The sequence below is a fragment of the Sorex fumeus genome, unplaced genomic scaffold, assembly GCF_029834395.1.
Source record: "Sorex fumeus unplaced genomic scaffold, SorFum_2.1 ptg000078l, whole genome shotgun sequence".
Classification (NCBI taxonomy): Eukaryota; Metazoa; Chordata; class Mammalia; order Eulipotyphla; family Soricidae; genus Sorex; species Sorex fumeus.
The window spans coordinates 9,356,523-9,371,474 of record NW_026606135.1 but is presented as its reverse complement, the minus strand read 5'-3'; the positions used below and the strand labels follow the sequence as shown (position 1 = coordinate 9,371,474).

At 43.5% G+C, this 14,952-nt stretch overlaps 1 protein-coding gene across 7 annotated transcripts in view; it reads left to right on the top strand.

Annotated features, from left to right (window-relative positions):
* The window catches only part of CPEB3 (cytoplasmic polyadenylation element binding protein 3), a 207,574-nt gene that overhangs the window by 76,727 nt on the left and 115,895 nt on the right, over nt 1–14,952 (top strand). For 5 of the 7 annotated variants that reach the window (XM_056130478.1, XM_056130480.1, XM_056130481.1 and 2 more), the window contains exon 3: nt 10,583–10,742. In XM_056130478.1, coding sequence (XP_055986453.1) covers nt 10,583–10,742 — 160 coding nt within the window. The remainder of the gene's footprint in view (nt 1–10,582; nt 10,743–14,952) is intronic. The other 2 variants (XM_056130483.1, XM_056130482.1) reach the window with 1 other exon arrangement.

Below are 14,952 nucleotides of genomic sequence, written 5' to 3'. Positions count from 1 at the left end.
GAATGCAGTCTTTCTATGTCTATCCCTTTCTTTCTGAGTCATTTCGCTTAACATGATACTTTCCATGTAGTACCACTTGTATGTAAATTCCATGACTTCTAGACTTACAAATTTTTGTGTTTGGGTTTTAGTTATACAATGATCAAGTACCCATCCCTCCACCAGCGCCCATCCTCCACCACCATGGGTCCCAGCATCCCTTTCACCCCTCATCCCCCCCATCCCACCCTGCCTCTGTGGCAGGTCATTCCCTTTTGTTCTCTCTCTCTCCTTTTGGGTTCTGTAAGCTGCCCTACAGTATAATTAAACAGAGCTAGATTGTATAGCCTGCCACACCCTTAACCTGTAGTGTATAGCCCAGCGTTCTTCAACCTTTATACATTTGTGGACTGGGGAAGATAGGAGAAATATTTTGCCTAGCTGACCTGTAGCCCAGGTGTCCTGCAGCTTTGCCTCTCCCACTTGCCCTGCAGCAAAGTAAAGCCCAGTCAGTAACTGATATGTAATTGGGAGGGAATTTTTGGTAGACTGCCAGATTGAAAAATAGGCTATAGTCTATTGGGACCACTGTCATATGTACTCTTCTCTGTATAAATATATACGTGTGTATGTGTGTATGTGTGTGTGTGTGTGTGTGTGTATCTGTTTATCTCTGTTTAATCGAAACATCATTTAGCAATACAGAACTGCTTTTAGTTCCGTTTAGGGCCCACATCTGGCATTGCTCAGGGGGCTATTCCCACTCCCCTATTTGGGGGTACTGTGTGATGCTGAGTATCGAACCCAGGCCTCCAGCCCTCTGAGCCATTTCCCTAACCTGTTACTGTGCTTGTTTTGGTTATTTAGTCTGTTATTATTGGTCTCATCTGAAGTCATAATTGTACAATTAGTTACATTTTGTTTTGTTTTGGGACCACACCCAGCAGCACTTGTGGGACCTGCAGGGATAGAGACTAAACCAAGACTCCTGCCTGCAGATCATGCATTTCAGTCCTTGGAGGCTTCTCACAGCCCACGGATTTTTGTGTGTGTATTTTTTTTTTCAATTTGTTTTCCTTCTCTCTCCTTCCATACATCTCAATCTATCAACTTGGAGTGAATGTTTTAGCTCCTACCGGTTTCCCTGCTTAAAAAAAAAAAGCATATTGGTGACTTCTCTAGTGGTCAGGAAGTGACGCTCCCATGACTGTTAAGTTGTGTACATATTGGGCACGACATCATCTGTTGGGCTTTGAAAGGGGGAAGAACCCTAGACAGCTGCTGCCCCTAATGGGCACAGTTGTTGCTTTATCGCTTTCATTGCCATATAACTATTTGCATAAAAACAGCTGTGTTTTGCAGCTCAGTTCCAAAATACAAGAATCGCAGAAGATAACAGGGGGCCACAGCAGAAGCGTTCACGTCGCGGCCCCTGTCAGATTCTGGTGAATCTGCGAATTCTGCTGTGTTTCTCTATACCTAACCATTTCAGTTCTGCAGTAGTTGAAATGAATAAAAGTTGAGCAGACTTTGGGGCTTATGGATGCAGGTATGTTTTATGGTCCAGTAATGTTTCTGGAGAGGTGCTGGAACTTGACGTCTTTAAAAATGCATCCTGATTGTAAGTGGGATGAGCTGAGTCTAAAAAACGTAGTGTAAAATTCAAAGATAGTAGTCTCTAGATAGCTCCACTGGCTGGAGCATATCCTTTGCTGGAGGCCCAGAATGTCTGATCTCTGATCCCCGACAGGCTGTGTTCCCTTGAGTACCACGAGATGTGACTCAAAACCAAAGCAAAGCAAAGCAAAATGAAAAGCTCATCAGAAGTGATAGGAGAGATGGGAAGGTGCTCTGTATTGGTGATAGGGCTAAAGATGTTTGTGGGTCTCTAGAGCGGCATGGAAGACATTCTTAGAAATGGACACATGATTATGTGGATGGATGGCATTAGTTATCTTGCTAGCAGTAGCATTGACTTCTGTTTTTTTTTTTTTAATTGGGCTTGGGGATTGGAGAGTGTAGAGGTTACGGTGCTTGCTCTGCATCTCACCAATCGTTTTTCGACTCTCAGCACCGTATGTAGTCCCCAGAGCACTGCCAGGGCTCACTCCTAAGCACAGAGCGTTCAAATTCAAGTTTTGCATTCTAGAGTCCTGGTATGGTGGTATGTGGCTCAAACCCCCACCCCACCCCCAAATTAAAATGGAAAGTTTGGGTGGAGTTGGTGAGATAGTTCAGGGATTAAAGCACTTACCGTTTGTCTTGCATTTGACCAACCCAGGTTTGATCTCCAGTATTGCATATAGTCCCCTGAGTATCACCAGGAGTGATCTCTGAGCAAAGTCAGGATTAGTACCTGAGCAGTGCTAGGTATGGCTCATAAGCAAAAGAAAAATTGGGGACTCTCTCAAACAGTATTTCTGGGGTCCAGGAGCCCTTTACCCAGGTACTGCTCAGGCCCAGCAGTGCTGGAGGCCACCAGGGCAACCTGGTGGAGTTTGAGGAAGTGTGTGTGTGTGTGTGTGTGTGTGTGTGTGTGTGTGTGATACAGGGAATCAAACCTGGACCTCCATATAGCATTTATGAGCTCCAGCTCTTTGAGCCATCGATCACTCTGGTTTTTTTTTTTTTTCATTTGTTTGTTTTGTGTTTTCCTCCAGGATCAAGTTTTGTACCCAGGATTTCAAACCTTCAAGGCAAGGACTTTGTTTCTGAGCTGTACTCCCCCCACTCACTTTTTGACTTTAGATTTATTTACCTGGATCTGTTCATGACTCCTGAATTAAACAGCTGAAGTCAAGACTTTTCCTTCCTTCTGTTATAATTCCTCTTATTTTGGTGCCCAGGGTTGCTCCCTAAGATGTTTGGGGACTCTGTTATGGCAGTGAGCAAACTCGAGGCTCAAATCAGGTGCTCCAGTCCTTTGACCACTCAGCCTCCACTTCATTTTTTCTTAAATTGAAGAGTAAAAGGCAGAAATCTGGATGTACTACCATGAATGGAGAATTATCTGTTCGCCTATTGATTGCATTCAGATGGCTTCGGTTTCCATTTTGCATTCCTCCATCAGTCATAAGTGTTTCTGTAGTTTTATGTCCTAGTCAGCATGTGGAGTTGCCAGGAGTTTTGTTTGAGTCATTCTAGTAGGTGTGTACGACCTTCCTACTTTAAATGAAGATCTTTCAATATAAAACTATCAGAAGGATAACTTGAATTTGTTTTGTTTGTCTTGGGGACACTCTTGGTGGTGCTTAGGGGTTGTTCCTGGCTCAGTGCTTGGTGGGGGTCAATCTCCAAGTGCTTGGGTGACCTAACCCTGGGCTTTAGGATGCAAAACTTGAGTTTCAGTCCTTTGAACCATATCTCCAACCCATGATTTGAATTTGACCCAAGCATTTACTGAATGCGTGTTGTGTGCCAGTCCTTCTGCTCGATGATAGGAATATAGAGAAATAAGATACTTCTCTGCTTCTGTGGGAATTTGTAGTCTATTGAGATGATGAAAGGCATGCAAAAAATTACTTGCTATATACAGAGTTAGTGCTAATCACCTGGAGTCGAAATACTAGGCTGGGAAAAATAGAAACTATAACGGAATGTGATAGGATGTTTTTGTCCTTGAGGAAGGACAATTATGACTAGTAAAAAAGAAACAAGCACATGTTCCTTTGCATAATGTCCTCAGTTAGGTTTCAGTTGCAAAGGTCATAGGCTATCATTAATAAGTCAGTGTCTGGTAAACCATGGGGCATGATACTCTCCTGGCTGGTAACGGTGATTTGGGCCATACCAGCGGGCCGCACAAGTCCAGTTATCAGGAAAAGGCACAGCTTTCATTTCCGTGCTTTGCCGAGGCTTGCATCTTTGGTCCTTGAAGTTAACTTCTTTTTCTTTCTGTAGCCTTCCTGCTCCTGACCCTTTTCTGCCTTTCACTCAGGACACCACCAAACTGTGTAATCATTCCTTTTAAAGGTGTATATGTACTTAGCTCTGAATTGTTTACCAGTCTAAAGTGGTAGTAATAGGTATTTGTACATTTTGTCTGTTTGACCCCTTCAGCATTTGCTCAGCTAGATCAGCCTCAGTATGGAGGGTCATTTCAGGTGAGGAAACGGCCCTACAGAGCGCCATCTGTTCCCATTTCTGATAAGCTGGGTTTCTTATCCAACCCGCGTGGCAAACACTTAGGAAGAGCTGCGAGGGAAGACGGGACTGGCAGGTCTCCGGAGAAACTAGGTAAAAAGTGCTGGGTTGTACTTCCACTTCAATCATGCTCATTTCATTTTTGAAACCGGATATTCTGCTCTTTGAAACATTTCTCTTGAAATTTTGTTGGCTCATTTTACTGTGGGCCCCCGTATACATGGCTATTTAAGTTCAGGGTCAGAAAAATAGTACAGGGATTAGGATGCTTTTCTTACTTATGGCCAGCCCTGTTCCATCCTTGGCATTACGTATGGTCCCCCAATGCCCCCAGAAGTGGTCCCTAAATGAAGAGTCAAAAAAGAAAGAAAAAAGTCTTGAGCACTGCCCTGTGTGGCTCGAAACGCCTTCTCCCCCACTCCCCCACAAAAGAATATAGGCTACATTTGTATAGTGGTTTGAAGAGATTATAGGAAAGTGGGATTGGAGATTTTTACTTTGTGTATCTTGTGTTTGTGAGTAACTCCATATGTTAATTATTTTACACTAACATTTAACTGGAGCTATAGCACAGCGGGTAGGGCGTTTGCCTGGCATGCGGCCGACCCCAGTTCTATTCCTCTGTCCCTCGCGGAAAGCCTGGCAAGCTATCGAGAGTATCCCACCCGCACGGCAGAGCCTAGCAAGCTCCCTGTGGCGTATTCAATATGCCAAAAACAGCAACAACAAGTCTCACAATGGAGATGTTATTGGTGCCTGCTGGAGCAAATGGATGAACAACGGGAGGACAGTGCTACAGTGCGAACGAACATTTAACAATAAGTAAGATGTCATTATTTCAAAAAGCATTACATTTTATTAGTATTTTTTTAGTGTAGGCAGGGAGCTGAGTTGGTTTGAAATAATATAAACTAGCTTGAAATAAGAGCAATATAGTGGAAAATCAGTAATGCCTATTTTTTAAATTTTATTTTAAAAATAAATGGGTGCTAGGCATGGGGACCTGGGGCAACTTGTAGTGCTATATTCATGCTAGTGGTACTGGCCTGGTGCTGTCATTGTTTAGGGTGGTGGTTCTGAGAGGGTTGCATCACAGTTGAGGATGTAACTCAGGGCCTTGCCCAGTTTAGGCATTGTTTCACCCCACTGAGCCATATCCCTGCCTCAGTTAATCATTTCTGTGTACCAAAAGCATTTAATGTTTTTGTTATGGTTAGGTCTCACCCAGCAGTGCTCAGGGGCTGCTGCTGACTCAGTGCTTTGGGGCTGCCCCAGTAGTGCGTGGAGAATCATATGGTTCTGGGATTGAACTCATAAGCATGTGCACACTACAGCGGAGTGGTGGGGGAGGTCAGGGAGGAGAACACTACGACCACGGGACAAGGAAGTGGTCACTGTGGAGGAGGATGGGGCGTTGAAAGGAGGTAAGATGATACACGTGATGCCCTGTCAGCAAAAGTATTGGAAATCACTGTGGCGGAAAGGAAAAATTTATTTAAAAGAAAGAATAAAGAAAGAAAGGAAAAAGTACCTGCCACAAAGGCAGGCTTGGGGTGGGCAGAAAGGAAATAGAGGACATTGGTGGAGGGAAATGAAACTGGTGAAGGGATTGGTGTTGAAGCATTGTTCACCTGGAACTCAGTCTCCAGTAACCTTGTATCTTTGTGATTCATGGTGATCCTTTTTCTTTTTCTTTTTTGGATCACACCCAGCGATGCTCAGGGGTTACTCCTGGCTCTGCACTCAGGAACTACCCCTGGCCATGCACTGGGGACCATATGGGATGCTGGAAATCGAATCCGGGTCGGCGGCATGCAAGGCAAACACCCTACCCGCTGTGGCTATGTGATTCTGTTTTTAAAGAAATCATTTGCTCAGGCTGTTGAGAGCACTCTCTTCCACCACGATATTTTTTCCAACTCTATGCAGAAAGCATATAATAGAGAAACCGTTCCTAAGGAATTCCTCGTCTTTGTATCTTTTTTTATGATTTCATTTATCTTTTTCAACTTTCATTTTTGATTTTTGTTTTTTGGGGGCCACACTCAATGGTGCTCAAGGCTTACTCCTCGCTATGTGCTCGGGGCTCACTCCTGGCAGTAGTTGGGAATGTGGTAGTGGGAATGTGGGAATGTAGGGATCAAACCCCCGTCAGTCATGTGCAAGGCAAATGCTTACCCATTATACTATCTCCCGTGCTTCTGCTTTTGTCCTGTCTCCTTCCCAGCCAAACCCCCAATATTTCAGCCAAACCCCCATATATATATATATGTGATGGTAGAAGCAGTGGATCATTACTGATTTGGACTTAAGCTTATGCACTTTTTTTCTGACCAGTTTGAAGTGTTTGTGGCTTAAAGTAGTCCTATAACCTTTGTGAGCCTGTTCCCTCTTCTGTGGGAAGGAAGTAGTAGTGCCTCACCTTCTTAGTTGTAGGGATTGAGAACATGAATATAAAGCAGTTAGCCCAGCACCTCATGCATAGCAGCCACCTTTATTCATTTTATCTTTCGGTTTCAGATTTTTTCTCTCAGATGTTTCTGGTCTTATACTCCCCTGCTCTCTTGGCCCTATTTTGTATTTCTCAGAGAAGCAATGTCTGGGTATAAGCAAGCAAGAGAAAGAGAAGGATCCTGGATTTCTGTTCTAAGAGAAAGTCAGATTTGGGACAGGGCTTGTAGAGGCAGGCCTGGGGCTGTGCTGGAGGGTTGATCAGGCTATATTTTTGGGGGGGACCCAAACCAGTAGCTCTGAAGGACTGCTCATGTCCAGGGTTTGCAAGACTATACTGGGAAGTGCTGGGAGTATGGGGGGCTTCTGGTGTTGGGGATCAAACTCAGAGCTTTGTTCAGGCACAGTATATTCTCTGCCACATGAACAACGTCCCTAACCTCTCACACTACTCACTGAGTATAACTAGTTGTTGAGCAAGAGTAGTTGAACAAGGGATTAGATGACATAACTCAAGCCAGTGTACCTTGGAGTTTATACAATGTGACTTTTCAAAATGTCCTATGATTTCCCCTAAAATCATAATACAGTCATTCACAAATACATTCTTCAAGAAATAGATATAATGGGGCTGGAGCAATAGCACAGCGGGTAGGGCGTTTGCCTTGTATGTGGCCGACCTGGGTTCTCTTCCCAGCATCCCATGTGGTCCCCCGAGCACCGCCAGGAGTAATTCCTGAGTGCAAAACCAGGAGTAACCCCTGAACATCGTTGGATGTGACCCCCCCCAAAACAAAACAAAACAAAAACAAAAGAAATAGATATAATTTTGTTTCTGTTCTTCCACTTGTATTCTGCTCAAAGCATGTCACATGCTTATCTGCTTTTCTTAATTGTATTGTGTCTCCTGACCCTCTCCCTCACCCCACCCCACCAGTACTCTCTGACAAACAGGAAATACATTACAAAGCTCATCTCCCAACTGCTTGGACCTACTGGGGGATTTGGATCCTTAGTGCATTATTGTGGTAACATAGAATTTATTTCTGTGGCATTGGAAATAGTCTCTGTCCCTACTTCTGAGTTTCAAAGGTATCTAGGGTGGTAAGGGACACCAGAAATAATCTAGCTCAGTCTTCTCATTTATATACAGGGGAGGAATACCATGGATCTATTGGACAGGTTGATGCGCACATACCCCAGGGATACTAATTGATACGTTTCTTAGTACCTGATTATATACGCCATTCATTTATTTAGTAATCTTTGAGCTTCTCTGATAGTGTTCAGTGCTGAGAAAATTTCTGTATGTCTCTGTGTGTTTTCTGGAAAGCTAAAATTTCCAAAGGCAAGAAGGAAGAAAACTTCTGAAGACTTTAAGACTTTAGAAAATAAGTGGAGATTCCTGGCTAACATATCTCTTTCCCCTCATATTTTAATTTTCTGTTGTTTAGGGCATAGGTTAAGTGATTATTTGCGGGGCTGAATAAGCCTTTGGCGACTGATTCTGGAAATATTGTCACACTGCTATGTCTAATTTTAATTTATTAAATTTTATGTAGCTGCTGAGGTGTATATATGTATATGGTGCCTTTTCCTGACAAAAGCAGATGAAACCTGTTCTTTTTTTAAAAAAAAATTTATTGACTCACTGTGAGATAGTTACAAGCTTTCATGTTGGGGTTACAATCACACAATGATCAAACACCCATCCCTCCACCAGTGCACATTCCCCACCGCCAATATCCCCGCTATACCCCCCTTTCCCACCCTCTGCCTTCATGGCAGACAGTATTTTCGATACGAAACCTGTTCTGTAAGTAGAAAGTTAGTCTTGAGTTTTACTTTCTTTTAGGCTCAGACTAATTTTAAGTTCAGAATCATTTGTAGGTAATGTTCCCATACAAATAGCATATGGTGGAACAGTGTTCTTTCTTTACTTGTTTTGCATTGTTTTTCTAATTAACTCATTTTTTAGGAACTGAAGATGCAGCTCAATAGGATGAGTGTGTCCCAGGCTCATCCCTCCCACACAACGTGGTCCTCTTCATTGTGAGGAATAACCCCTGAGCATTGAACTGGGCGTAGCCTCCAAGCACTGCTTAAGTGTGTGACCCCAGAAACAAAAAATTAATATAAGAATACACATGAAAACATGCTTTGTTCTTATGTCCCTCGGATGCACTTTTTTTTGTTTTGTTTTGTTTTTGGGTCACACCCAGCAATGCACAGGGGTTACTCCTGGGTCTGCACTCAGGAGTTACTCCTGGCGGAGCTCAGGGGACCATATGGGATGCTGGGAATTGAACCCAGGTCGGCCGCATGCAAGGCAAATGCACTACCCGCTGTGCTATCTCTCCAGCCCCATCGGATGCACATTATGCTAAAGTCTTTTCCTTTTCTTCCTTCTCTACCCTTTGTTGCTGTTGCATTCCCAGGACTCACGTGGGCTTGTCCTAGTACTTGCACACGTGGTTGTGATGCTCCCTCACACGTGCCGGAGTGCTCATGGGGGCAGTACTCCTCCAGTGCTTTAGTGCTCAAGTCTGGTTGTAGCGTGTACCAGGGGTTGCTCTGGTGCTTCCACACATACTCACTGAACATTGCACTCTTGGCCAGAGTACTCACACATGCCTTCAGTTGCTGCCAGGGGTCGTGCGTTCACCTGCAGTGCACCCACACACCTGGTTGTGTGTGTGCCTCAAGTCCCCAGAAGGGAGTTGCTGGGACCTTGTCTTGGTGCATTGCAGATGACACTAGAGATCAAACTCATGTCCTCATGTTTTCCAGACAGGTGCTTTACTCAGCCCTCTCTGGCTGTTTCTGGCTAAGAATTTTCCATTTGAGGGCTTGGAAGATTGCACAGTGGTTAGGAGCCCCCTGAACATTGCAGGTGCTGCCCTGGAGAATCCTGAGCATCTCCAGGGTCGCCCCAGTAATCCCCAGCACCTCAGCGTCAGAGCAACAGTGCATTGGGCCATACCGGCTAGTTGGCTGAGAACCGCTGTGCGGCCTCAGACTTCTCAGCTTCACCAGGGAGGCTCCCACCCACAGTCAAACAGGGCTTTTTCATTTGAGTGCTCTAGGAAAAAAAGATAATTCTAGTGCATTGGACACATTTTAATTTTTTATAAAGTGTATCTAATACATGGAACTTAGTAGTAATGAATATCAGGGGTACATAATAAAATTAAACTACAGCTGCACTCAAATTTTGATTTTGTTTTGTTTGGGGGCCACACCCGGTGGTGTTCGGGGCTTATTCCTGACTCTGCACTCAGGGATCACTCCTGGCAGAGTTTGGGGAACCGTATGGGGTGTTGGGGCCAAACCTAGGTTGCTATGTGCAAGGCAAGTGCCTTAAGTACTGTACTGTCTCTCCGGCCCTTTCTTTTGACTTTTCAGGAAAGCAATTCTCTTTATAACTGAGAATTCTTAATTGTGGTCATCTGGGAGAAATATTTTTTTTCTGTGTTTTATGCTTGGGTTCATAGGTATGAACCGATGAACCTGCATGCAGTGGCTGAGTACTCCAAACTTTGTTCTTTGGAGTAGCTCTTGGTGATGCTCGGGGGACCATGTAGTATCAGAGACCCATCCAGGGAGCAGGACCTGATGCCTTAATCCCTGTACTATCATTCCTGTTCAATTTTTTTCGTTTGAAAATATATGGGGGGGGGGGGGTTGAAGGGCCATGGGCAACACCCATGCACTGACCTTTTTCTTTTGAATTTACATTTATAATTTGTTTGAGAGAAAGTCCATCTGAAGTTTTGGGACATGTACATGAAAGGATATTAGCTGAAAGGGTTTAATTAATGAAACTAATTATGGAAACTTCTTAAACTTACTATTGCCAGCCATTACTCTTATGAAAAGAAAGACTGTTAATGGAAGTTCTGGCACTTGGATTCATGTCATTGATCCATGGCAAGAAGCAAATGATATGTGAATAATTTTACTAAGTAATTTTATGTATTGTTTTGTTGTTCTGTGTTTCTGTTTTTAGGACCGGAGTAGGCCCTATGACACTTTTAACTTGCACTCGTTGGAGAACTCCTTAATGGATATGATAAGGACTGATCATGAGCCTCTGAAAGGTAAACACTACCCTCCCAGTGGGCCACCAATGAGTTTCGCTGATATAATGTGGAGGAATCATTTTGCAGGTTAGGAATATTCATATGTCCATTCCTTGCTTGGTGTTTTAAACAAAAATCAGTTTTTTTAATCATTGTAATTCTTTAATTTTGTTTGCTTTTGTTTTTCTTCTGTATAGCATTGTGGAATTTATTTAAAGTTGTTTTTTCTTTTTAAATCTGGGTTCAGCTGAAATAATCCTATGATAATCAGGGTGGATTGCTTTTATTAGTAATGTCTGGCAGAAGCATGTGTTGGTTGGGTAACTGAGGTCGCAGTTATAGCATGTGATCAGAAGTCAAGTTTTCTGAGCATTGTGCATTTAAAATCAGCAGACTCTGGATAATCCACTGCAATTAAATAGACTGCAAGGAAGTATGAGATTTAGTAAGCCAATCTCCAGAAACCTTATAGAAAAGGATTCTGTTCTATAATAACACGGTCACTTTCCTACTGTAGGAATTGTTACTCCACAGATTAAGAGCAGTCCCGATGCCTTCTCTTGGGCTGAAAACACAAGGACGGTGACTGAAAGTGCATAAAGATTTGGGGTTAACTTTAAGTCAATAAGTCCCAAAGTCAGAACATTAAAAGTTCTATTTTCAGAGCCAATTAAATTCAGAATAGATGCTGCTGTTACTTTCATAAGTACAGGTAGTTTCATGGGTTACAGAACATCTTAGTGGTCCTGGGTCCTAAGTTACTTTGCAAATTCTACAATGGAAGTTATTAGTAGAAACATCCACTCCAGTTGGGTTTAGAACCTGGCTACTTGAAAAAGTTAGCCCCAGGAATGCTTTTTTTGTACAGACAATTTTGTATCCTCTGGAATTATGAAGATTCTGATCTCTGGTTCTCTCCAGGTCTTTATATAGGGTATGAAGGCTGTGAACACCTGATAGTCATTTCTTCAAGCCACACCAGAAATCCATCCTATCATTCTCTTGTCACACTCATGATTTTCTGCTGTTTTCTCTAATTTCCACTGAAAAGAAAATTGCTAACAGACTGAAGCAAATTAAGGATTTTAAGAAAAGCTGTGTTTTAGAAGTATTAAAAAAACTCATTTATTCACTATTATATTTAGCCACTGTTACCATGTCTTTTTTCAGTTTAAAGATTAGGCACATGGTAATTTAAAGGCCTTTTCACTTAGAAGTGAGAATGGTGTTAAAAACAACAACAACAACGTTATTCACAGGCCTTTGGTTTTAGCATTTTCTAAGGCAGCATTAATCTTCTTTATTATGAACAACTCTAAGCCTCACCTAAATTCTAAAATAATTCAATCCTTTTCATGCATATCTGCTTTATCTTGGTCTGTATTCTTTCTTTTAGCAAGAAAACATTATCAAAGAGTCTTAGATTTGAGTCTGGAATAATTTTCCAGAATTTTTAAGCAAGGGTGATTGTGCTTTGTCAGATTAGTGCTACAAGAGTGTAAGATGGAACTTCACTATGGGACAATGTCAGTGCCTTAGTCCATTGGGTAGTATTTGGGGGAGGGGGAGCGAGGGTCACACCTGGCAATGCTCAGGGGGTTATTCCTGGTTCTGCACTCAGGATACTCCTGGAGGTATTTGAGAGACCAAAGGGGGTGCTGTAATCAAACCCAGGTGGGGTGTGTGCAGGGTGAGCACCCTCCCCACTGTACTATCTCTCCAGCCCCCTATAAAAGCCTTCTGCATTGCCTTACAGTAGCAATGAATTCTTCTGTGTTCATTGTAAGGTCCACAATGAGTTTTTTTTTTCCCCCCCCACTTTTTGTGTCACACCCGGCAATGCACAGGGTTACTCCTGGCTCATGCGCTCAGGAATTACTCCTGGTGGAGCTCAGAGGACCAGATGGGATTCTGGGAATCGAACCCGGGTTGGCCACATGCAAGGCAACTGCCCAACCCACTGTACTATCGCTCCAGCCCCCCACAATGATTTCTTATGAGTAGGCGACTTCTGTAATGAATACAGTACCATGTCATTGCCTCTAGTTGGAGAAGTTGAACTTCCTGTCTCCTTTCTTTGTTTTCTTATTTTCGTTTTTGGACTGCACCTGACCATACTCAGGGCTTACTCCTGACTCTGTGCTCAGGAGTTTCTCCTGGTAGGATTGGGGCGACCATATGTGGTATTGGGTGTTGAACCTGGGTTGGCTGCACGCAGGGCCAGCACCTTGCCCATTGTACTGTCTCTCTGGTCTCTAAAAATGGAGAGTTTTTAAAAGAATAAAAGAGGAACTAAAAAAGAAACGCTTGGGCCAGAGAGCCAGGAGTCAGCCCTGAGCGCTGCTGGGTGTTCCAAAAACCGAGGGGGACCAAAAAAGGAAGGAAAGAAAGAAAGAAATGTGCCAGTGTCTCTTTCATTTCTGTTTCCCACCTATAAGCATTATCATGTTTTATTCAATTTTTATTTTTTATTGATAGGCTTAACTTGGGTCTCACAGTCCAGATCTTATCAGATGCCAGTGTCTTTTGGTCGTAACCCCTGAAGTTTAACACTTAAATATTTCCAATTTTTTCCCTCCATTATAGATCCTACTAACAGAGACGATCTCTGGCACAGCTTTGCTTTCCCTTCCTTTCCCTCTCCTTCCCTCCCCTTCCCTTCTCTGCTCTCTTTTTTCATTTTCCTACCCCATCTCTCCCCTATACCCTTACTCTCCCTTTCTCTTGTCTTTCCCTTTTCTTCCCTGTCATACCCCATGGTGCTTGGCAGCTCCTTCTGCCTTGGTGCTGGGGTGACCGACCATGTGGTACTGGGTACCGGATATGGGCTCCTGCATGCAAAGCCTGCACTTTAGCTCTTTGACCAATCACTCCGAGTCCTCGCCCCTAGTTTTTCTTTTATTTCTTTGGCAAGGGGAGAGGGGTGTTCATCAGTGCTCAGGAGTTCTGGGGTACCACTTCTAGCAGCCCTGGACTTACTGGTGCAGACCTGAGGCTTCGGTGCCCAGCAGAGCTGGAGGCCACTACATCTGTCTCAGCAGTGTTCAGGGTCCATGAGGGCTACTCTGCCGGTGCTCAAAGGCTCAGGGGATCATGCAGTGCAGGAGTGGAACTCAGGATCTCCACATGGAAGACACGTGCCCCAGTCCTTTGAACTTTCTCCCTGGCCTGCATAGAATTTTATTTTTTTATTTTGTTTTTTGGGCCATCCCTGGCTCAGAAAACCATATTTGGTGCTGGCCATCGAATCCTTTCACTTGTTCAAGGCGAGTGTCTTATTTCTTCGTCTCCACTTAGTGTTTTTTTATTTTTCTTAAAGGTCTATCTTAGAGTCAGTCTCTAAGTCAGAAGATCTAAGTATCAGGAGGGAGTGAGGGAGAATCATGCGATCTGGTCCTGGTACACGATGGGACAGATGGGACAGACATGGAGCTTTTTGTCAGCTGCCCGCAGCCCATCTGCCTGTATTACATGACCCACAAATGATGTTATAAATATCCAAATGGCCCTTGGCAGCTAGAAGGTTCTTCAGCTCGGCTCTACGTAATTGAGTTTGAAGAGGGAGTAGGTAGACCAGCGGGCTTACTGTGTGAATCTATCGAGAGTACTTCCCTCTACTCCACCGTGTTTTTCCTTCCACCTTTTTTCTTTCTTTTTCTTTCTTTTTTTTTTTTTTGGAGAGGGGCACACCCTCTCCGCGCTCTGCTCAGGGCTTACTTCTGTTCTGGCTCTGGGGATCACTTCTGGTGTACTCCGGAGACCAACCAGGGTGCCGGGGACCAAACTCCCTGGGTCAGCAACTAGCAAAGCAAGTGCCTTACCGTCTGTGCTAACACTCTGGCCCCTTCACCTTTTGTCTCCTGCTTGAAGTATCTGAAGGATCTCAAAACTCAAGTTACAGTTAATTGGGATTTGATATACTTGTTTGTTTTGATGTTTTTCCTCTAGAGCTCAGTTTCTCTAGAACAATTGCATTATTGCCCTTTGTACGAATTTCAGATAGTAAAAGGCAAGATAAAGAGGGAAAGAAATCACCCTAGACTACCCAGTGATATGAAAATTTTTGTTATTTTTGTTAACATCCTTCTAGACACTTGATATTCTCTGTATAGAAATTGAACTTTCTATCAAACCTGTAGTGATACTTGGTTTGGCTAAGATAGGAATGATTTCAAGGTGCAAGGAATTACTTTCTGCCTTCATTTCTCATTAGCTGAAGGGGGATATCCAGTTTGCCTCATGTTCATGAGGAATAAGGGGATATCTGTCAGAGGAGACGAGTGGATGAGGTTCATTC